At 40.2% G+C, this 25,162-nt stretch overlaps 2 protein-coding genes across 2 annotated transcripts in view; both read right to left on the bottom strand.

Annotated features, from left to right (window-relative positions):
* snx7 (sorting nexin 7) overlaps window positions 1–25,162 on the bottom strand; it is a 67,307-nt gene that overhangs the window by 30,047 nt on the left and 12,098 nt on the right. The window contains exons 4-7 of the mRNA XM_030079439.1: window positions 24,399–24,557; window positions 23,405–23,603; window positions 17,039–17,238; window positions 10,198–10,284 (exon numbers count right to left, since the gene is read on the bottom strand). Of these exons, the coding sequence (XP_029935299.1) occupies window positions 10,198–10,284; window positions 17,039–17,238; window positions 23,405–23,603; window positions 24,399–24,557 (645 nt within the window). The remainder of the gene's footprint in view (window positions 1–10,197; window positions 10,285–17,038; window positions 17,239–23,404; window positions 23,604–24,398; window positions 24,558–25,162) is intronic.
* LOC115378890 (uncharacterized) lies at window positions 236–1,638 on the bottom strand. The gene is made up of 2 exons (XM_030079440.1): window positions 1,490–1,638; window positions 236–850 (listed from the first exon to the last, which is right to left on the bottom strand). Exons 1-2 carry the CDS (start codon window positions 1,605–1,607, stop codon window positions 315–317), a joined length of 654 nt encoding a protein of 217 aa, XP_029935300.1. The 5' UTR covers window positions 1,608–1,638; the 3' UTR covers window positions 236–314.

Genomic DNA, 25,162 nt, shown 5'->3' with positions numbered 1-25,162 from the left:
TCACGACTGGATTTGTTGCACAGGTGGCAACCTATGACAGTTCCACGCTGGAATTCACTGAGCTCCTGAGAGCGGCCCATTCTTTCACAAATGTCTTGTTTCACAGTCTGCATGCCTGAGTGCTTGATTTTATACACCTGTGGCCAGGCCAAGTGATTAGGACACCTGATTCTGATCATTTGAATGGGTGAGCGAATACTTTTGGTAATATAGTGTATATCTCAGCTCCTCTCCTTTGGCAACAATCTCCTCCTCAATGCTCCTGAGCTCTGCGTCTTTGTCCTTGCTGGGCCTCCTCAGAGCGTTTGATTTTGTTAGTAGCTGTGCCATCTTGCTGCCAGCCTTGCCCTCAGCCTCCTCTGTCTGCATCTCTGGATAGAGTTTGTGCAACTGTTTCTCCTTTTTTTCAGTTCCTCCAAGTAATCCTCAGCTGCCTTTCTCTTTCGGCCCTTTGCAAGGCACTGTTTCTTCTTTCTCTCTGTCTCAAGATGGAGACGGTATCTGCTCCTGGCTGACGCCACTGAATCCAAGAGCTCTCTTGTGAGTGGGACTTTGGTTACTCCCCCATGTTGAGTGACATAGTCACAAACAAGCCTCTGTGCTTCCAGAGTGTCCTCCTGTATGTTGTAGGTTTCGATTTCTTTATTCACTGAAAAACCTCTCTCAACAGTGGCCAGTCCGTGTGACAAAATCAGCAGCCTCCGGCAAAAAGCAAAAAGCTCCAGGTAGTTACTGAGGAAACTGCTCAAGAAGACGTCAAGCCTTTTTTGCATAGGTGAGAAGGAAAGGAACTCCTCACTTCTGCACTCCAGAGACAGGAAGGCTTCAAACTGCTGGAGAATGACGTCCCCTGAAACAAAACAAGTGGAGACAAAAAGAGAAGATAAAATTGATGAATCATTACAACACATCATTGCAATGTATCAACAATAAATCTCTACTGTATCTACATTATAAGGACCCCCTCGAAAATGAGATAGCGCATCTCAAGAGGTTTATCCTTCTAATAAAGGTACTAATTTGCTCATAATGATGGACAAAAGAAGAGACCTACTTAAAGGTACAACTTGGCTAGGGATGCAAGACCAACACAAAGCATCAGTATTTGACAACATGGGAATAAGAACAGTGTGGAGTCAATCCTTCTTAAGTTGCCTGGTTTACCTTTAAATACCAAGTCAGCCATTGCACACAGAACAGGTGCTTGACCATAAACATGACAAGAGTAAGAGATCCCCACTTGAAAATATGATTCTGACTATCAAATTGAAAAGAAAAAAGTGCATATAAATGATAAGTTTACTGAAGAGGAGAAACTTGCAGAAGCATTGCTATTTGATTAAAAAAATCTTAATCTTTCTTTTAAAAAGGCAAAGTAAAAAAGGACTGGCCATAACACAGATTGTGTTAACAACGCTGTTACAAAGGTCAAAATATTCTGTGCTGATGTCTTACTTTTATCAAATGCCTCTCTTACAACTATTCCTACCAGCAGAAACTCTTCCTGCCAGTTGTTTGTCTTGTAGAAATGCCTGAACAAGACTTTTCATCTGTCTCTTGCATGTGTCTGGTTCCCTGAACATGGCAGAGGGGTTGAGGCACGCCATCCGCCTGACTGCTGCATACTTGAGAGGGCTCTTCTCCTGCATTTTCCTGACAATGTTTGAAAGTCCCTGCATGCAGTCTCTTCTAAACTCAAGAACTCTGAGCTTACTAATTTTCTTGCTCTGGATGGGGAAATAAAGCAGTCAACAATTAGTACAATAAAATACTTGCTGCTGAATATATTTTATAAAAAATACTTTTCTGAATTAACACACTACCTTGAGGACTGTTTTCAGCTACCTCCCGTTAGGTGAGCTGCAGTGTTGTGATGTGTGTTGTGATGTCCTGGAGGACCTCCCTTTTAAGTGTCTCAGTAGACTCTGCTAAAACCTAATCTCAGAGGTAAATGAAATTACCTAGCATCCACATTTATAAAAATCCAAAGCCATACACAATATCACATCATAATTCCAATTAAAACAATTTTCAGAAAAAAATACTTATTCCTCATTAACAAAGTGTCATCAATTAGGTCTAATCTGTACTAGCAACAGTTCTGTGATAATGTACACAGCTATCCGTATAAATCACTACCTTCATTAACTCAGCCAAGTCCGTGCAAAGGAAAGGCATCACTGGCTCATCCGTTTGATACCTCTTCAAAAAAGGACTGAAAAACCGGGAAACAGTCAAAGAGAAGTGTAACCTGGCCACAATGAGAGTGTCCTTCATGGCTTCCCCCACAATGTCAAAAGATGCTGTCCGACTGTTTGGGAGCTGTTTTCTTCTCACCGCATCCATGTAGTGTGTGAGTGACGGCCAAACTTGAAGAGCCCTCCCTATCACAGGTTGGTTTTCAAGCCACCGAAGACCACAGAAAGATAAAGGGAAGACAGTGGACTTGGTTGTAGCAGTGTAGTCTTCCCTCCTTGCTGGCACATTATGCAATAATGTGTGCATGGCCCTCAGTAGTTTACCCGCTTGCCACACGGAAAAGCCACTTTTGACTGCGTTGTGTAATATGTGGAGTCCACAGATACCATACCCTCATACCTTTCAGCATGTTCTTGTTGGAAGAGTTTAAAAAAGTTGAAGTTGACATTGGGCCCATCCACTGAAATGGACACCAGTTCCTGAGGTCAAGGGGGCCCACACACTCCTGAGGGAAAAATATGAACAAACTTAAGACTTCACATACATTCAGACATACTGATTTCTGTTATTTCAGTGCTGTTTAAAATTAATCAAGAAACAAGGAGGAGTTTTAAAGTAGTTGCTGTTTTATATAATGTTGCTTACTAATTGACATTTTTAGATTTTTATGTATTTCAATGTGAAGCACATTGAATTACCTTGTGTTTAAATGTGCTATATAAATACAACTGTCTTACCTTGACTATTTATATATGTTAACATAACAGTAAAAATGATAGCTAAAATAAAACATTTACTTACTTTTACATGTTTCATTAGATCCCCAGCTGTCGCATGCCCCATGAAGTGGGATCCCAGGTATCTGGACTGTACCTCTCTGCCCTCCCAAAAACGTATGTGCAGGTCCAGCTGTTTGCTTTTGGTGGTATGGTTCAGACTTTCATCAAACATGAGCACCAAGGGCCCGTTTACTTTTGAGATGAGCTCTCTTTTGATGAACTCCGCTAGTCCAAAGTGTGTGATGTACGCAGTTTTGTCTTTCCCGCACTGGAGTGTTTTTGCAAATTCCAGGGTGGCCGCCGGAGCTGGTTCCAGGGCGGCCACCGGTGGCCACCAGAGCAGAACTGGGTGATGGCAGGAGTTTGGTGGAGACCCTTAATGGCGGTCACATGTTTCTCATTTTTAGCGTGCGATTCCAGCGCCCGTATCTCCAATGTTCCCAGTTGTATAAGTTTTTTACACACGCTGCAGAACGCTTCACGGTCACACTTTGGAACCGGTTTCAACCAAAGTTTAAATTCCTCTTTGTCATGCCAGGCCTCGCTAAATTTGCATTTCCCCATCGCTGCATTTATGCTCTTCGACCTCTTTTTCCCTCGCTCCTCTTTCTTCTTCTGTTTCCGGAAGTGTCGAAAGGGACTCACTAATAACACAATAGCTCATTGGATGCAATATGAATTGGATCCAATGAGCTATCGTTACTATCGTTGTAGACATAATATATTAATAAATTGTTTCGGGAGCTTTTCATTTAGCATTTGAGGTAGCTTTACGGACTTATGAAAATTAAGACCTGTTTAAAAATTATTTAAGATGTAAATTCAGTGAATTTAAGTCTTTTTAAGGCCTTAAAATTTGATTTTCTAATTCAAGACTTTTTTTTTTTTTTTTTTAGACTTTTTAAGACCCCGCGGACACCCTGTATTAATGTCAGAGGCTTATACACCCTGACAGGACAGAAAACCTTAGAAATCACCCAAATTGTCAACTATCGGCAGTGCCAGTCCAAAAACATTAGAATCAGAATCAGAGCAGTGCTAATGTGAACATTTGCTGGTAAGGGAGCCCTAAATCTGACCAATAAACACCAACGGGAGAGTGGTAGTAAAGTTGAAAGGATAAATGGTCCACATAAATTAGAATGACTTCTTCCACTGCTAACCTCCATAAATGACCACAGTACATTTGTACAGTAGGAATAAGCTGGGAAAGTTACAAATTAGATGACCTTAACTTTTACTTCACAATATAATGGCACATAACAATTTAGTGGCCTCTGAAACATGAGGCATATAGACATAGTGCAAATGTTGACTGCACCAGATGTTTTTATTTCAGTGACTTGTTTTAATTTTGTTCTATAGATGAATCTTTGCATTATCATTATTTTCATGTTGCATATGTTTCAGTTCAAGAGACTTGAGGACCAAGATAAGCTAAGGGAAGGACATTCATATATGTCAAAAAAAAGTTTGTAAAAGATGGTACAATGCATAATACTGCAATAATAATAACATTACTATCATGCTGTCGTACGCAACCTGATCCTGGATAAGCTGCCTGACATTTACGGTGACAATGTCATTTACACAAGTACAACAAACAAAGCATGATTTACATGGGCCTAACCAATGGCATTTACTGTACACACACACAATCTCAGTGGCCTGCTTGTTACTGCAGTGTTATTGATCCACCCACCTCATCAAGGCTGAGCCTGCTTTAGCGTCTCTATCAATCACTCCGAGTGTGTGTGTGTGTGTGTGTGTGTGTGTGTGTGTGTGTCCCTACCCACTGTTAGCCAGTCTGTAACACCTTGTCCTAATAATGATGCTCAACAGCATCACTGGTTCAACATTTAATCAGATAAACACACACATATGCGCACAGACACACACACAGACACACACACACACACACACACACACACACACACACACACACACAGACACAGACACAGACACACACAAGCTTCTATAGATGTTCAACACATTGCCTATCAATGTCTAATGTGTAAAAATGAAACTTTTTCCCCTCCCAGGAGAGAGAGAGAGAGAGAGAGAGGGAGAGAGAGAGAGAGAGAGAGAGAGAGAGAGAGAGAGAGAGAGAGAGATTATCTATCTATTATATCATTATGGAGGTGCCATAACATATTAAAATCAAGTAACTGAAATATTGTGTGGCACTGACAACACATCTACATTCACTAAGGTAATCAAATATGCACTGTAAATCTACATTATATTCACACAGCGACACAGAATGAAGTACAAAAATATTGATGTGAATAATACAGAAAAAGAAAGTGTACCCCGGACAACCCAAGATAAGCACAGTGCTGTGTTATGCCACAGCCAAACTTTCAAATAAAATTGGAATGCAAGTTGTTATAAATCATTTTCCAACTTCCTTTTACCTCCTATGATCCTGATTATAATTTAAGCTGCTTTTTATGCCTGACCTACCATCCATCATTTTGACCACGTGGCACATATTTAGATAATGCTAACTACCATTTCTTTTGCTGCTGTTATTCTACAGAACAATGTCTTTTTTGGTGGCTTAATAAAACAAAAGAATTATCTTTAATGAAAATAATGTTTGTATGACAAGGTATTATTAAATCAATGATATCTGATATAAGGTTCCTGACACTTGTATCCAGTGGGCATTGCATTCTCACATCATGTGCATCTATGTTGATGTTCCAATCTCATTTTGTTGAGCTTAGAGTCAATTTAAACTGGCAATATTTTCTTGAAGTTTATTATTGCACGAATTGAGTGGAATACTACTCAGTTGTTGTTGGAGGTTTTTTTTGTTACAAATTTGACACAAATTGCCTGCCATGTTTACAACCTGTTATTATTTTTGTATGAACAGGTAATGACTGAGTCTAAGGACCCTGATATGTGCGCATGGCAATACGCAGTGCACTGATTCCTCACTGCCACAAGTCGGGTTTCCATCCAAATATATTGCAAATTTTAATCAAATTTTCAGATAATTGGCAAAACAAAATGTGAATTTATTTGTGTTTCCATCCACCTCTGTTATATGAATATTTGGAGTTGGTTCATCAAGGTAAGCAATAAGTGGCTAATTCTCCAGCTGGGTGACATTATACCACTGCAGAAGAAGAGGGCGCAATGTGATGATGTTTTACAGGGGCATAAGTCAAAAATCAAAACTTTGTTGTTTGCTATCCAATATAGCATTGATATTGTTTTCTTAAATTAGTTTAAGAAAAGTTCAAGTCTCTTCTTCGGTCCAAACATACCAGGTGTTGTTGTCATCTGCCGCCAGTTTTCCTCTGTACAGTGGAGCGGAAGTCATGTGATTATGAACGTCACCGTTTATTCGCTAAACCTGTTTCCATACTTTTCCACCTCCCCCAAGGGTAAAAACGTTTTTTGCAATATTTGGAGATTTTTTTGAATTTTCAGTGTTTCCATTCAGGTTTTTAATGTGCAAATTGAAAATGCAAATAAAAACAAATGGATGGAAACTCACTGACAGTTTATCTCTTGCTTAGTGGTCATTTTTGCCAGGTTGACATTATTCAAATACAATTTTAGCATGCCGTCCATACAGCATGACATTTGCAACTCATAACAAATTTAAATGCATACAGTCGGTTGTCATGACTTTCTTACAACAGCTCACTTGTAACTTGTGCATTTGGCATTATAATCTTATTACTCACACTGACACAGTCTTGTGGACAGGTGTGTAAAAGAAAAACTCTTCAGGATGAAAGAGAGATGAAGCGGTCCTCTTGGTCTCTCTTCCAGTCATTCCTCTTAAACCGAAGTCACACATTCTGCCACTAGGCTGAGATAATTCAACTTGCTGCCACTGCAAATCAGCATGTTTTAATAAGTTCCTTGAATCAAGTTTGACTTTCTGGACACCTAGTAAGGTGATCTGTCATGCTCTGTCTTTAACTGGTTCAAGAAAAATATCAATCAAAACTGAACATCAAACGAAATTATTTTTTAGATGAAATGTGGTTCAGCAGGTCAAATCTAGATGTGTGACTGGATAGTCTACAAACACACAAACAAACAAACACACACTTAAATCTAGATGTGTGACCGAATAGTCCACACACACACACACACACACACACACACACACACACACACACACACACACACACACACCAGTCAAGACATCTTGCTGCTAAACTGGACCAGCAGCACCCTCTCCTGGCTGCCTTGGGTCATGACAAACACATTCAGTCTGAATCTGCATGATTTACTCTCACATAAAAACCCCAGTGTTTTTCTTGGTTTAAAAATAGATAAAGAATGAAAAAAGGTCAAGTAAATTTGTACAGAAGAATGGGGGTTCAGTCTGTGTTGTACAGCGTTTTCCATTCCTGATAATCAGCAAAAAGAGGAGTAGTTACACAACGCATAACTGGGATCAGTTAAAATGAGGACACTAAATTTGATGGTTGAGCCTATATGGTTGACAATTCAATGATAAATTTCACATTAATTGCATATTTCACATTTTTTGTCACTGAGTCTAAACACTCCTCACTTCAGTCTACCCTTGTTTTAAACTCACCACTTTGAATTTGTTTGTCAATGTTAAATACAGCATCAAAACAATTTAGCTCTGAACAGAAACTAAAATTTCTTTTCATATAATGGTCCCTTGGGCAACTCCAAATAAGGGTCAGTGGCTCAGTGAAAATCAGCTTGGGGGTCTGCAGCATGGAAAAGTCTGAACAACCCTAGCTTAGGCTACAAGCATGTATAGTCCTCTTTACAACGAGAAGGCCTGGCTCGCAGTCTCCGCTCTAGTTCATCCCAAAGGTGTTCTATCGGGTTGAGGTCAGGACTCTGTGCAGGCCAGTCAAGTTCTTCCACACCAAACTCACTCATCCATGTCTTTATGGACCTTGCTTTCTGCACTGGTGTGCAGTCATGTTGGAACAGGAAGGGGCCATGTCCAAACTGTTCCCACAAAGTTGGGAGCATGAAATTGTCCAAAATGTTTTGGTATGCTGAAGCATTAAGAGTTCCTTTCAATGGAACTAAGGGGCCAAGCCCAACTCCCGAAAAACAACCCCAATCTATAACCCCCCCTCCACCAAACTTTACACTTGGCACAATGCAGTCAGACAAGTACCGTTCTCCTGGCAACCGCCAAACCCAGACTCGTCCATCAGATTGCCAGACGGAGAAGTGTGATTCATCACTCCAGAGAACATGTCTCCACTGCTCTAGAGGCCAGTGGCGGCGTGCTTTACACCACTGCATCCGACGCATTGCGCTTGGTGATGTAAGGCTTGGATGCAGCTGCTCGGCCATGGAAACCCATTCCATGAAGCTCTCTACACACTGTTCTTGAGCTAATCTGAAGATCACATGAAGTTTGGAGGTCTGTAGCCATGGACTCTGCAGAAAGTTGGCGACCTCTGTGCACTATGCGCCTCAGCATCCGCTGACCCCGCTCTGTGATTTTACGTGGCCTACCACTTCATGGCTGAGTTGCTGTCTTTCCCAATCACTTCCACTTTGTTATAGTAGCACTAACAGTTTATTGTGGAATTTTTAGTAGCCTGGAAATGTCATGACTGGACTTATTGCACAGGTGGCATCCTATCACAGTACCACACTGGAATTCACTGAGCTCCTGAGAGCAACCCATTCTTTCACAAATGTTTGTAGAAGTAGTCTGCTTGCATAGGTGCTTGAATTTATACACCTGTGGCCATGGAAGTGATTGAAACACCTGAATTCAATGTTTTGGATAGCTGAGTGAATACTTTTGGCAATATTAGATAGATAGATAGATAGAGGAAAATTAGTTTCAACATACAAACCTGTACAACGTACAAGTTGAAAATGTTGATACACCTACAAGGATTCCATGCTTTCAATGGAATATGTCAAGTTGTAAAAGTGAAGTAACTAATGATTATCTGTTAACTCAACTTCACTCTCTGATTTAAAAGAAAGGAATTTCACATCACTCATATGAAAAATTTACTGCTTTCTTTCAACTTTCTATGATTTATATAATATTTTGACAATCTCGATTTTCTCATAAAGGATAACACTGGTTTGACTGTGTTCAACATCCAGTCTTTTACTCTGATGCAGCATAAACCTGGATATCATGGAACAAACTGTATAGCGGATGGATGTACACCAAGAGTACAAATAATGTAAAATCATCATTAAACTTAATAACAACACCAAGAGCACATGATAAACATACACTAGTGAACTTGAGCCAAACAGCAAACACAGTCAAGACAATGAATGATGATATGAATGATATAAATGTTGGATACAACCTTGTCACCTCAGCTAATTACTGGCATCAATGCCAGCTTTAAGTTAACCTTAATGAAATACTGGCACACAATGCATTACCTGGGGTCTTATTCAAAATGTAGCACTACTCATGTTCCTTCATTTTTAGATCAAGAACCCGGTTGGAAACTGTGACAAACCATGTGACATTTCCATTCTCATTAGTGAAAATCTGGTAAAAGCAGAAACTGAGTGATATATTAGAGGAATAGAGGAGCAGAATAAAGCCAGTCCATTTACACACAGTGCTAATTAATGCAGGAAATTATAATAGACGTCTGCAGGTGAGAGTCTACTTGCTTCTTAATTAAAATCTCACAGATGGATCTAAATATCATCTGGGTGGGTAGATACACATCTGTGTGTATGAATGCACAAATACACAGGCTCATGCACAGCACACACACACACACACACACACACACACACACACACACACACACACCTCAAGTAAAGCACCAAAAAACAGCTCTGCTCTTTGCTTCCGAACTTGCTATCTTCATTCTCTCTCTCCTGACATTTGAAGCAAACCCTCATCTAAAAAGGATATGGGAATTTTCATTATGGCGCGATTAACTGCTGGGTTTACAGTGTGAAATAATATTGACAGCTCCTATTCGTGGTGAGTGGTGCCGAGCTTAGGACAGACTTCCACCTGACAAGCTTGGTTATTTAGATAATCCTCCCTGGAAGTCCCCCCCCCAACCCCACTCCCCTCCAATATGAGCTATGGAAGAGGCCTCACTTTATTACACCTAATCTCTGGGAAAATGCCTGGGAGACACACAAACACATCCACTAGCTTAGAGGAGAAAAGCAGGGAGGGCAGGAGGGAGTGTGTGTGTCTGCTTTTCTGTCAGTGTGTGCCAGTTGCACTTACTGCTTCTTGGTCAACTTTCTTGGCAGCCAGGGCCTCACTCTTGGATTCAAAGTCAGCCTGGATGTTGTCTCTCCTCTTCATCACAGTCTAGTGCAGAAATGAAAAGTATAGTTCACCTATTTTGAAATATGTGACATTATTTGAATTCTCCTTAGCTGTTGTTTAGGACAATAGTGTTGCTCTCTTCCTCTCATTGTTACTGAGTGCTGGATACTGGCTGGATGCTCCAAATGCTAACTGTTAGCCTCCTGCGACTGAGGTGGACTTCCCCCCAGCTAACAGTTTTTTTTTTTTTTTTTTTTTTTTTTTTTTTTTTGGATAGAGACAGAGTACATTAATGAACATCAAGTATAAAACACGATGTAAACATGCTGGAGTTAGCAAGAATGCTAATTCACAACCTAGGCAGGTAACAAAAAACATAAGCAATGTGAGTAACAATATGCAAATAACCATTTTGCACACCATAACAATAACCACCTTATTAACATCTAAGGAACTGGCAGCTCTAGGTACTGTGACTGGACAGATCCATTGTGTTTTACAAATCTTACACACTACAACTTTTGTCTAGGTTGCTGTTTCTCCTGCAGAAGCCAAAGCTTTTCCAGACTTTGAATTTTTGGTTGAGTGGAGTTGTGAATTTTGTGTCCGTGTCACATGAAATGGGGTCTGTGCACCAATTTGCACTTTGCCGTGCTTGCCCTTTGTGACTATAGTGTGTTTTTGTAAAAATTGAGAATAAATCGAACATTAACACAATTCAGGCTGGTATTAATGAGATTCATTCATTTAATAATTTCTTTTAATTAATTATATAAGTTACAGGAATTGTTACAACAAAAAGAAGAGATTAAAATCCTTGCTCTCTTGAACATGTACTTGTACTGATGTGTAGTCATGTGAAATCTCATCAACATTAGAAGCAATTCCAGTCACCAGCAACAAACAGAAAACCTTTAAATTGACTAATCATACAATTTCTATGCAATGTCTATCAAACAAACTGTATCCTGTGTGAAATGGGCAACACTGACGGACCACTCTCCAATTTGTTTTACAAAAATGTCTACACTGGTTTGATATATCAAGTAGAGCTACATAAGGAGCCCTGCTTGGTCCCACTGGCAAGGACCTCACAATACAATACATATCACAATACATGGGCCACAATTAGGGCTGGGTGATATAGCCTCAAATCAATATCACGATATATTTGAGCACCTCACCTCGATAACGATAAGTGGACGATAATTTCCGGTGGGGGGGCGGGGTATTGACAGTGACATTGACAGTATGCCTCCCTGGACCTATTTATTGCAATGGAAGGAAAGTTTTTTCCATTCGCCACTAGATGGGGACAATGGCAGCATAATTTCTTGCTCCACAGCCAGTTTTACTGACAGTATGCCTCCTTCTTGCTATAACTGCTGTATTTACAGAAGTCAGACATGCGAACTCCTCACAGTAAAAAAGGTGACAGTGTCACGGGGGTCCGGGGGGGGGACCCCTCCTATAACATATGCTTCGAGCAAAATGGCTAACGTTAGTTAGCAAGACAAGCAGACCCTGCTGGAATTAACATTAGAACTAGCTAACGTTAGCTGGCTAATTAGTTTGCTATCTTGCTAATGGAAATTCCAGCATCATATGGCCCGCTTGTCTTGCTAACTAACGTTAGGCATTTTGCTCGAAGCATAACGTTATGCAAGGTCTAATTTAACGTAAGGTGGTTCCTTCAAACTAACGTTAAAACTTTCCATCGGACTCGGAAGCCAGGTGTCTCTTCCAAACTACGCGATCCACGTGAATGACCCGACTGACAAAAAACAAAAAAAACGGCGACTGTAGCCGAAAGGCGACAAGTTTGCATGCCTGAGAAGTGCAACTCTAACTCTGTGCTGTCTGAGAATAACTCAAGAAAATACAAATTAAATACTTCTAGTTAAATTTATTGAACAACTGACAATCAAACCAAGTTTAAAAGTATAAAATATGACAAGCAAGTCCTCCTCGACTGAATCTACTTCGACTACCTCAGCTGCAGCAGCAGCCACTTCTACATTTGAGCCGTCCTCCGTTTCCTCAGCGTCTCTTTCCTTCTTGTTGCAGACTGGAGGGGTGGAGTCACGTGACTACACACGCTGTACACGTAGTACAGCGTCTTAAAGGGGCATGAACTGGCCTACCTACGCACAGCCAAAAAAGACAAAAACGACTTTTATTTTGTTTTTTGTTTTTTTTTTTTTAAATACCGAACATACCGACATGAGCAAAGTGACGTCGGTTATCGTCATAAATTTCGGTATCGGTAAATTTTCGGTATATCGTCCAGCCCTAGCCACAATACAATAAAATTGTATTGCAGTGCACTTCAAAACTCCACAGAAGTGAAGAAAGTGTACAAATAGAGCTTAACATATACCATACTGCATACTGGAACACCTGGATATATTTATAGTTTGTCACAATCAGGTGACAAACTGACTCCAAACAATTACTTTAAAATTCCCATTCCAATTTAGTAAAACAAAATAAGCACAATGCACTTACTTGACACAGTCCACTAATAAGTAGATGTTGCAGCACCATATGAAAATGTGTGCATTAATGATACCTTTCAATACATGGGGCTAGAGCAGTAGTTCTCAAAGTGGGGCGTGGAGACCACCAGGGGTCCTTGAAGGTCATCCAGGGGGTCCTCAGCACAATGGGGCTGAGCACCCCGTGCATTCAGAAGGGCTTTCACAAGCATTTAAACATAAGAAATCTAACATTGCGAGGACTTCCAGTAATGGTGGCGGAGTGATCACACGTGTGGCGTTTGCTCCCTGACCATTTGTAACTTTAAAACATCAACACCCAGACTTTTGAAATTTATTTTTCTTAGTTACAGACCCAACCAAGATAAATAATATTTTTGCTTCATATTACTCCGATTTATATAAATCAGAAGCCCCATCAGATACAACATCAATGAACAAATTCTTAGATAACTTAGTTTTCCCTTCAGCTGATGCTAATTCCAAAAATACTCTAGATGCTCCACTCCGCTATTTATTTTCAGTTCTAAACAGGTTTGGGTTTGGTCAAAAGTTTATCTCGAGGATTAAATTATTATAAAACACCCCAATTGCTAGTGTAAGAACTAACTCAGCGCAGTCCAACTTCTTTCCTTTAACACGTGGATGCCGCCAAGGATGTCTGCTATCACCATTACTGTTTGCCATTGCGATTGAACCACTTTCCATTGCCCTTAGGAGTTCACCATTTTTTACCGGTATCTATAGGACTGGGACTGAGCACAGAGTATCACTCTATGCCGATGACCTCTTACTCTACGTCTCAAACCCCACTGTCTGCACCGACAAGATTCTGGACATCTTACACTCATTTGTTTCCTTTTCTGGTTATAAATTAAACATTAATAAAAGTGAATGCTTGCTTCTTAATAATGCAGCAAAACAGATCCTGGCTCAAACAAGACCATTCCGCTTAGCCTCTTCTAGTTTTCAATATTTAGGCATTAATATATTAAACAATCTCCCTTTACTCTATAAACATAACATTGTGAAACTGGTCAAAAAGGTTAAATCAGATCTACTACACTGGAATGCCCTCCCACTGTCGCTTCTGGGTAGAATCAATTCTATCAAAATGAATGTCCTACCTAAATTCTTATTTCTTTTTCAGTGTTTACCTATATACCTGCCCAAAGCATTTTTCAAAGAATTGGATAAGATAATTTCGCATTTCATTTGGGCAGGAAAGACTCCAAGGGTAAAATACTCAATTTTACAAAGAACCAAGGATGAGGGTGGCCTTGCTCTGCCGGATTTCAGGGCACACTATTGGGCAGCCAGTATTCAAAAAGTTTATATGTGGTACAACGCCCCCAACACAGACTGGTGTCAGATGAAAGCTTACTCATGCAACTCCATCTCTTTATCAGCTTTAATAAGTGCTCCTCTAAATGTACATCCTACTAAAGTCACCTCCAACCCAATTGTCTTATCTACTATAAAAATCCTGAAACAGTTTAAACGGCACTTCAAAATCACCTCTCTTTCCCCACTAATGCCATCTGTGATAACCATTTATTTCTACCCCCTACACTTGACTCAACTTACATTCGATGGAAAGAGAAATGGCTGGTGAGTTTTGAGCAACTTTTTGCTCTTCCACAAGCTCATTTATTTAGATATTTTCAAATCAGAGATTTTGCTCGCTGTAATTTCCCCAACTTCCCGCACTCTCATTGAAACAATCCTTTCTCTTCCTGCAGTCCATGGAGTCATTTCAACTGTGGTAAAATTAATCTTGTCATCACTGTCATCCCCACTGGCAACTAGGAATACATGGGAAAAGGAGCTAGGTGATACCTTGTCAGACGAATGGTGGCAGAGGGCCCTTAACAGGGTTAACTCCACTTCATCTTGCATCAGTCTGACATTAATTCAGTTTAAAGTCCTACACAGGGTACATTTTTCTAAAGCTAAACTTAAATTTTTTTTAATACAAGTGATACTTGCGACAGATGCTCTCTGTCACCAGCCAGTCATACAAACACGTTTTTTTCCTGCCTGAGATTAAGCTCATTCTGGTCCTCTTTCTACAACACTTTCTCAAAAGCTCTAAATAAACCTGTGCTCTGGAGCCCTTTAATTTCCATCTTTGGTGTGCCTGAAGAAATCACACACTTCACCAACAGGGAAAGCAATTCTATTGCTTTTGCATCTCTGGTAGCCCGCAGACGTATTCTACTTCATTGGAAGGATAAGAATCCTCCTTCCCCTAACTCTTGGCTAAAAGACTTGGGGCCCTATCTTGTGCCACCCGCTATCCGCTGCCACTACCCGCTACCCACAAATTGCGGATTTAGGAACTTCCGCTATCCCTAAACGGTATCTTGCGCCACCCGCTACCCGCTATCCGTTATGCCGACCCAGTCATTTGCGCCTGGAGGTGTGTCCGTGGGCGTGTTTCATGCTCTATCCCTAAAGTTGCTATCCTGCGCACACACTTTAGGGAAAGCGGATAGCGGGTGGTCCTGACCACCCGCTATCCCTAAAGTTTGGGCTGTTACGAGAGCGCGCCCCGACGGAGCCTCGCCACGCACACGGTCGGACTGATACCGGGACGCCGCCGGAATGGACTGACTATATTACTCATATAGACTGTTTAGAGGAAAAGACTGTTTTAATTGGACACTTACGCCAGCACGTTTTATTGTTTTATCATAAGCCAGCAGCTGTGCTATATTTTTATTCTTAATATTTTATTTGCCCAATCTACCTTGTCAATAAATTAGTTTACACATAGTTCCCCCTCTGCCTCTTGTGTGTCTGTGGTGTGGCCCGGGGATTTTACTCAATCAGTACAACCTTGTGACATGTCCACTTGGACACATGTGGCTCCACCTCCCGAATTAACTCGCCTATAATATAATATATAATGTATATAAAGCCAACTTGCTTTAGCCTCAGTAGAAGCCCTGAGAAAATCTACCTCCCTCTCTCCATCGCGGGTTTAGGATCCTGCCCTTAAAGGCAATGGCACCTGGCACACTGATTGGTTTAACTGGTGTAACGCCCAAAACACACCTATGCATAATATAGCGGGTAGCGCAGGTGTTTTGTGGATAGCGGGAGGTGCACAAGATAGCAACTTTTATGGGGGAACGCCTCTTCCTAAATCCTAAATCCGCAAATAGCAGGTTTAGGGAGTCTGGCGCAAGATAGGGCCCCTAATGTCATTCCTACACTTAGAAAAAATCAAGTACAGTATAAGGGGTGCTCTGACAAATTTTATAAAACTTGGAATCCCATTCTTTCCTTGATCAATTCCACTCCCTCCTTAGATGATTAAGATAGATTAATCTACTTAAGATAAACTGTAACTTTTATTTATCCAGTCAGGATGCTGACGGAGGCCAGTAATTGTCTTTGATTTGGTGATATGGTGGTCAATCTCCAGACACAACATATACAAATTATTACAGTTAACTTTGTTTGTTTACCTTTTTTAAAAAAAAAAAAAAAAAAAGAAAGAAAAAGAAAAAGAAAAAAAGCATTTTAGATTCCTCCTCTAAATGTCCCATTTTTTTTTTTTTTTTTTAATTTTTTTTGTTGTTGTTGTTGTTGTTGCTTTGGTTACTGTTCACCCCTGCTGTGTTTTTCTTGGGGGGGAGAGAGTTGTGTTTGCTTATTTTGATGACTTTATTATTACTTATTATTTGCTTATATAATGCGAACATGACTCTCTAGTTGGGGGGTGGGTGGGGGGCGTTGTTGTTCTAAACGGTGGGAAAAATGGGTGAAACGTGTCCTCACTGATTGAACATGTATTTTTGTCTTGATAACCCAATAAAGATATATACGGAAAAAAAAAGAAATCTAACATTGCTCCAGCATCACTGATTTTGTTTAAATATATAATTTTAATAATCATATATAATATAGTATGGCTTTCTTGTGATTTTTTATACGTACTTTTTGCTAATTTTATAGTAGTTGTTATTGTTTATATGAAGATCATACTGCAAACATTACCATTGCAATAAATATTTTACTTTATATGGGAGCTGTAGTGTGCAGTCCATTGTGCAATTTGTTTTTATTTGTTAAATTTTTTTTGCTATGGTTTTTTAAAAATGCTGAGGTAGTTTTTTGCTAATTTGCTAATCGCCTTTTCCCCCCAGGTTTTTCAAAGGAATCAAGTGAATTTTTCTCAGTGTTCAAAAAGTTAATTCACCAGACACTGTAACCACACAAAAATATTTAAGAGTGATTATTCTAATATTATGTTTTAATCTCACCACTTGAGTGTGGTGCTTCCTTACCTTCAGTGTCTCAGCACAGAGGACGTACTCATGTAGGGCGGGTACCAGGACATCAGCGAGATGGCTGATCAATTCTTCTGTTTCCTTGTTGCACAGCTCTACGCAGCCGGCCATGCCCTTCAGCGGCTCGGCCAGCTCCTCCTCTGCCCCGGCCCACTGGGTATAGGTGGGGCTGTACTGCCCCAGCTCATCTAGGTACTCTGGAGTAGAAGTGGAACAAGAAAAGAAGAAATAATGACAAGAAAGAAGAAATAATGCAAAATATCGCAGTGCTTTCATCACAATATATTATCGATTCACTTTCAGTTTGTTTCAAAGTGGAGGGCCAACCATTTTGTAATGACAGTAAAAATTGATGAATGGCAACTAATTCTCTATTTAACTTATACTTAAATGATGAGTTTCACACAGCTCTTTTGCTCAATCAAAACCCAAGATATTTGGGCATTTTGCTCCAGCTTTAATCTTTCTGTGGACATCTTACATCAAAATAATGGATTTATGAGGTATGCGAGTTTGCCATGGGTTATCAGCCTTGGCAACGAGAGACTGTGAACCTGAGGGTTGTTAACCTTCCTCAAACTCATATTCTACATGAATAAACAAAGTGGTGTGCCCTCCCCTTTGAAAATTTGCACAGATATCACATCTGAGTTCTTGTGAGGCGTATTTGTTACTGCCTTTAGGGTATTTTAACTGGAACTGTTCTGTTATGTACATGTTGCAGTCGCTGTCGATTTTAAAACACTGAAAAACATTATTGATTCCTGCTTACTGAAAAAATGATATAAATACTTTTTCCATGGTGTTTTTTCTTCTTCAAAGACAGATATTGTAATGTATAGCTGATTATCTTAAAATATGCTGCAGAATCGCTGGTATTGTAGGGGTATGCGACATGAAGATATTAGACCATGAACAATTAGAATATGTCCACGATCCATCATTACATGGAGATCGTTTGCATCGTGTGTCAGTGCACATTTTATCTGTTGCAGCTCTAGGCTCACATGTGCAAGGCGTTTTTTTCACAACCAAATCACACTGTTTGCTACTCTGTTCCCGCAGATACACCAATCACATGTAGCGCTTTCTTCCCTCCTCCTTGATGATGTAATGGGAAGTCTTGTACTAGAAAACAAAAGCAACATGGATGAGTTGGAGTTAGTTCCTAAGAGAATGTAAACTTTGGTAAATATGGAACTGGTTTGGCTTTTCCCTAGAAGACAAAGAGCAAACAACAGTAATTTGCAAAGTTTACAGTTTCATATGGTGCTGCAATAAAGTTTAAAGAATTAAAAAGTCAGATAGCAACACGATAAACATTTTCAATCAACTGGAAAGAAAGCATCCGAAAGAATATAGATAGATAGATAGATTTTTATTGTCATTGCACAATCATATACGTATAATAATGCAACGAAATTAGGGCTCAGTCCTTTCGGTGCAGGGGAGAATAGAAAGCATCGTGCATACTGCTAGTTGAATAGCCAAGTCCAGTAATAGATGGCTGCAACCATGTCTCTGATATCAGAAAAAATTCAACAGTCACGGAAACACTTGGTGGATGTGCAAGCACAGTTCGTCATGCCGTGCAGAAATTCCAACAATGAGGAGCTCCACACCACAGCCAATATGCTTGCTGTGGATGTTACGACCACCAGGACAAACAAAGAATGCTACCACAAGCGTTTGAAAACGGCACTGCTGTGGCAAGATAACAAAGAAAGTTCAAAATGTCCAGTTTTATTCAACAAGTGTTGTGTTTACTTTCGCAGAGCCTAAAGTAACTTAAAAAAAAAAAAAAAACAAATTACCATACATGTAATTCTCAGAATTTAATGATTCATAAACCAAAATAAATACCATTTTGCAACCAAACTGAAGCCTACCACATTTGCAAAACTGTGGGTCCTGTATTTGCCATGACTTGTAAAATAGTCTTAACCAGTATTACAAATGAAAGAAACATGATAAAATTGAGATTGTGATCTTGCCATTAAAAAAAAAAAAAAAAAAAAGAAAATCGGGACATGATATTTTTGCCATATCGCCCAGCCCTACTGTAGTGTGATACCATCGTCATTGTGAGTAAAATATCATGATAGTATTGTATTGAGAGTTACCTAGTAATTATCACCCCAACTCTAGAGACACAATGGGCTGCTTTAAGCATTTTATAATAGGGTGGACTGTATCCATTCAAAGAGCTGTGTGCATTCATTTGAATGAGTCAATAAGCCGTCATAGAAGATTTCTGGAGGCTTATGTGCTCTTGATCAGGTTTTTCCACTCTTAGCATGCACTGATGATATATCTGAGTTTATACTATCCAGCAAAACACTGTTCCCAATTAGTATTTAGCATTTCAAAGCTGAGGAGAACAGTATTTTATAGTACTGTTGTCCATGTGTAGGGATGGACCAATCCACCAGGGCTTGGGGTACAGGCAATACTGAGTACCTATCTGATACCAGAACTCTTTTTCTTCCTTATAATTATGATTATGATGGTAAATGGTAAATGGACTGCATTTCTATAGTGCTTTTCTAGTCTACTGACCACTCAAAGTGCTTTACAATTTTTGCCTCACATTCACCCACTCACACACACATTCACACACTGATGGCAGAGGCTACCATGCAAGGTGCCAAGCTGTCCATCAGGAGCGGTGAGGGGTTCAGTATCTTGCTAAAAGACACTTCAACATACTCAAGAGGAGCCAGGGTTCAAACCCTCTGATTACCAGACAACCACTCTACCTCCTGAGCCACGCCGCGCCTTGATCATCATTATCATAATTCTTATTATTATGATCATTATTACAATCATTGTTGTTGTTGATGCTGTTGTTGGTATTATGTGCAAGGTCACATGAGGCTGTAGTAAACCATACAAAACTTATTATTAAAAGAGCAAAAATAAACAAAAATGCAAACAATTTAAATTTATTCCAAAGCAATTTAACTGAACTGTAGGTTTCACATAAAAAAAAGGAGTAGGAGTGCAAATTGCTTTGGTGACGCCTTTTATGTTTTGAAAAACTTCAAATCAACAAATCAAGTGCACAGTAATGCATTATCAATCATCTATAGTAAGAAAATTACACAAGGGGAGTCATGACCACTACCATACAATTTTCTAATTCGCCTGCAGTGCTGGCACACTCCACTGTGGCGCTATAATGTAAACCTCTGTGTGCTCTAGCTACAGCCAGGCTAGCAGATTGTTTTGGAGGCAGGCGCGGTACATTAACCACAGAAATATTGAGATACAGATGAGGAGTGCACCATGACTTCATGCCTTCTCCATGATGAAATGATTTTATGTCATCCAATTTCCAGTGGCTATAATAAGATATTACATTTTTGCTTTATTACTGACTTGAACATTAGAGGTCTTGTTTTGGTGCACTGCAGCTATCATTTGGGACTTAACGTTTCGGTAGAAACTGAATTTGACTTGTGTCACACTTGTGTTTTTTTTTTTTTTTTTTTTTAAATGAATCAGTAAACAGCACACCACCCAGATAGCACACATACATCGGCTGTAAATCTAAGATCATAAATTGGCTGAACACTGGGAAAGCATGTTGTCTACATACGTCCAATGTAGGCATTCCATCATAGTTTTATTATGGAGACCCGACATTAAAAGATCTCCAGACTACATAGCTTCAACACAGAGCCGTGAGAGTGTGTTGACTGAGTGTGTTACTTCCTGAGGGCTGAAAAGGTTTTCTGCTGGTGATCATTCTCACCTACATAGCTTTGTATGGGCAAAACCAGAACATTTCCTGAGTTGATACTGATGGGTGGGCTTTGTCTTGTTCAGCCCAAATATAGAATTTTTCCTTCCTGAAATCAGGAAGGAAAAATATTCTTGAATGCTGTGCATCTTTAAAGGATCATGCCAGTGATTTTGCATGTTAAGTGTAATATCTACAAAATATTATACACTTCATGTTTCTGCTTTCTTTTTCCAAAGCAAGCCACCGCATTTTACAACTCCAGTATCATTTTTCCTACCTATCCAGCCACTGGTTCCATTCATTCCACTACAATATGAAAATGAACTCCTTTACACCAGTATTCCAGCACCATAATAAAGTCATCAACATTAGTTTTCCTAAAAACAGCAGTTGTGTTTTGACTTCAAACTGGGTGGAGTGAAACAGTCTCTCTTCTGGACAAAGTCCCCAGAGACAGTTCCATGGTTCCGTGGTTAACGAATGGTGACAATACTGTTAGCCTGTAGCGACAGGCCATCACTCTAACTATCACTACCACGGGAGGTTACTGAAGGTTCACACACACCCCTGCTGTCATTAACACACCTCCACTCCTGAGCCAATGGCCGCAGTCCTTCTCTTTTAAATGCCGGGGGAAATCCAAGATGGCGCGGCACACAGTATTTCGGAGGAAGCAGTGAGGCCGTCCTACCGGAGTACGGAGCAGCGTTGGCGTCTCCACAGGTTTTTTTCATGTGTAAAAGTCTGCGTTTATTCCCGAGTGGTAGTCTTGTGGGAAACCGGGTGGAATACTTCCTGGAGCTGACGGATCGCAATACACTCCTGTCCAAGCGGCAGTGCTATGGAAGAACCTTGACGGGACTGACCTAACACAGGGACTGGATTTGACTGGACTGGACTCATTGGGAGGTAACTCCGGTAAATCCGAGGGTTTATTTCTGTTTCCTTTTTACCTTCTTTTCTCTATTTTTGTTCTGCAACGAACTGAAACTGAACTGTCTCCATGAGCTGAGTTGAATTTACTTTATTTTTTGAAGATGGGACTGAGTTGAACTGTTTAACAGAAAGTGACTTTGGCTCTGTCCCAATTCAAAGGCTGTACGCTACCTAGGTCGTATTTGTAGGCTGCTTACGTCACGGCGGCGCGACAAGTGCTGTCCCAATTCAATTTTACCGCGTGGGGTCCTGCAAATGCAGCCGACAGATCCAGCCTATTTTTGACTAATTTGCAGGATACACCTCCACGATGCTTCGCAGCCGACGTTACAGCCTACTTCCCAGGGTACCTTTCGGTCCAGTTGAATTTCTGGATCAGCCACCATTGCTGGAATTATCAAGCCTGTTTTAGACCGTCTTAATGTTTATATCATGACGTTTTGATAAGTTTTCATGCCTATAATTAGCACCATAGATTCGGTTTAGCTGTTAACTATATCCGAACAATGCCTGTAAATGCAAGTTTAGTTAGATGAGTTAGATAGGCATTTTGCATGATGTTTCCATAGCAACCATCAGTGCATCAGGTACGTTACAATGTAGCCATGTGTACAATTACTTTAATTGGGATAGTCTGTTGTAATTGCGGTGAGGTGTAACAATTATCTTAATTTTCTGCATCTTCACGCAGACAAAATAAAATAAAATACATAAAACTACAGAATCAATGTTGTCCATCTTGAGAGCGTTGAAGCTGCTTATCATTTTGTTTCATGCACAGGTGTTCACTGACACACCTCAACCTCAGTCCCACAATCACTCGAATGCGCTTTGAGAAGCCTCGATAATAATGATGTAGGAATCCTCCGCAGGCTACACCGTCCCAATTCACTAAACTTTTAGTTCCGGTAAACTTGATATCAGCACCTACGTCGGACGCCTCCTACGTGGGCACCGTGGGCTGCAACCTAGTAGTCATCTAGCCCTTCGATTGAGACAGACCCCTTGTGTTGGGGATTCTCGGGGGTTGAAAGTGCGGACTGGATTTAGTTTTTTCTGGAATGGACTGGCAATTGCTTTCTCTGTTGTTTTTTCCTGTGCTGACCTTTTCTTGCTGATTCCTTTGCTTATGATTTGCGTTAATACATTTACTTGGAACTGAAAACTCATTGTGGTGGTATTGTGTTGTTGGCTCTGAGAAAGAGGTTTTGTTTCTTTTCCTCATTTTTTGAACCTTATGTACAGTTGACTAATTGACAAAAAAAATACTGACTCACACCCTGATGACGTATTGCTAGGCGCTGACCTAACTGGCACCCCAAGCATTCCAGTCGTACTGTTACAAGCCACAGAAGCAAAATATTATAAAGGTGGGTATTTCAGCCAAAAATTAATGTTTTAAAAATCTGGAGTTTTGATTATATGTTGTGAAATCTTTAGTATCATGATTTGCACAATGGTTTGTTGCAATGTAAAATGTGAGTAAATTGTAGTGAACAGGCCAAACATTTAAAATGACTGGTATGGTCCTTTGAGTAAGGCGGAAACTAAGGTAACATGATCCACCAGGCAGCAAAGCTTGACATTCTACACTTGATCTATTGAAAATGAATAATTCCTATAATATTTCCAATCTTTAGATATGTAACCATCTCCATTATGTTTCCATACTGAAGTACCTTTCTGTTCCTTGATGATCCTCTGGGTGACTTTGTCCATGGAGGAAATCTTGTTGCTGAAGTCCTCCACATACTCCTGCATGATTACAAACTCCTCTGGCCGGCTTCTCAAGCCTCGTACAGAATTTGCCACTGCCCTCACTGTCTCCCCCATCCGGCTTAAGAAGCTTGGACCCTGCTTCCTGTGAGGTGTCAACTCCTACAGTGGCAAACAGAAAGGCTTAAATCAGAGAAGCAACAGTAGCACCTGTATTATGTGGTTCAACACTGATCCACTTCCCATGAAGCTGCCGCGATATTGGTACTTCAATGACGTACTCTGGCACAACCTACAGCTATTCCTTGGTAATTATGATGAGCCCCATTTTTTTTGCCAATGATCGTTGATCACTTAATTATAAAATGACCGACCCTGCCCTGATGGGAAGACAATTTCACTCCCATATCACACTCTAGTCATAGTCATAGTCGCTGGTTTAGACCAAGAGCTTTGGCTGTGCAAGCATATTGTTTTCTTATATTAGGCCTAACTCCCCACAGTGTTCTTTATCTATTCTGTACGAGCTGTTTCTGAGAATCTACCAAAAGCCATTTGAAGCTAAGAAAAAGCATAGTAATCTGCTTTGGTGGTAGAATAAGAAATATATCTGAGCGTGAACTCTTAAATCCTTAGCTTACTCATTTCTGAAAGAAAGCAATTACCCATCTTTTGAAACCACTACATTTCTAGTCTATATATACTCAGAGCATTCAAAAGTATAACGCTATGTAACGTTCTTTCAAGTTCCATGAGAATCCATCACATCCATCCATCCATCACATATATTTAAATACTGATCAGTGGTCATTCTCATCACCAGCAAGCGCTGGTGACACAGAAGTTGGCTTTCTTTGTAAAACCTGCTCCATGATCCCAGGAGCATGGCATAATTAGGAGTCTCGTGTGTGTGTGTGTGTGTGTGTGTGTGTGTGTGTGTGTGTGTGTGTGTGTGACCTGGGCAGTGAGGAAGACTTTGAAGTGCTCGCTGCTGGACAGGATGGGATGCTCAGAGATCTTGTTGAGGAAGCGGTGGAGGGCTTTCCTCCTCGTCTCGATGAAATCCTCATTAAAGCGCTCCACCATTCCCTTCATCACAAACTTCTCTGGTAGGGGCTGAGGACAGTGCAATTCACAAATTCAGCACCATTCATCTATTCAGTCAGTCAGTGTATACAGGATATCATTTGTCTTTGCCCCGTAAAAAACTGGTGGACCGAAAATTGGGTTGCACGAATATTCACAGAGCAATGCTGCTTCCGTCTTTCTTTCTTTCTGTAATTTGGATTGAAGCTGACAGATGACATTTTGTATCAACAGTCAATACACTCCTGATCAAAATTTTAAGACCAATTGAGAAATTGCAAGTATTTACATTTTGCACTGTTGGATCTTAAGAAGGTTCTAAGTAGAGCTTCAAAATGCAAAAAGAAGAAATGGCAGTGAGACAAAAAAAATTTGAGTAAGGAATTTATTGCAAACAACCATTAAACTGAAATAGGCTGTTCATCAGCTGATCAAAAGTTTAAGACCACTGCCTTTAAAAGCCCAAATCTTTGCAAAAATGTGGATTCAGTGTCATTTTCTGTCAGGTATCCACACTGTCTTCTTGCAATTTTTCAACTGGTCTTAAAATTTTGATCAGGAGTGTATCTTTAAATTGGGCCATTTTCATGTACAGAAAGACCCCATTTACACTTAGTCACTTAATGTCTTGAGCT

This window comes from Myripristis murdjan, chromosome 20, assembly GCF_902150065.1.
Source record: "Myripristis murdjan chromosome 20, fMyrMur1.1, whole genome shotgun sequence".
NCBI classification, from domain to species: domain Eukaryota; kingdom Metazoa; phylum Chordata; class Actinopteri; order Holocentriformes; family Holocentridae; genus Myripristis; species Myripristis murdjan.
The sequence above is the reverse complement of the archived record's forward strand: the minus strand, read 5'-3'. Positions and strand labels throughout refer to the sequence as shown.

What these genes read in the sequence shown, in the direction of transcription:
- LOC115378890 (XM_030079440.1), bottom strand. Translation starts at nt 1,607, where the DNA reads ATGGCGTGCCTCAACCCCTCTGCCATGTTCAGGGAACCAGACACATGC. An exon ending in GGCAGGAAGAGTTTCTGCTG is followed by an intron (nt 851 to 1,489) that starts GTAGGAATAGTT and finishes GTTTTGTTTCAG; the next exon opens with GGGACGTCATTCTCCAGCAG.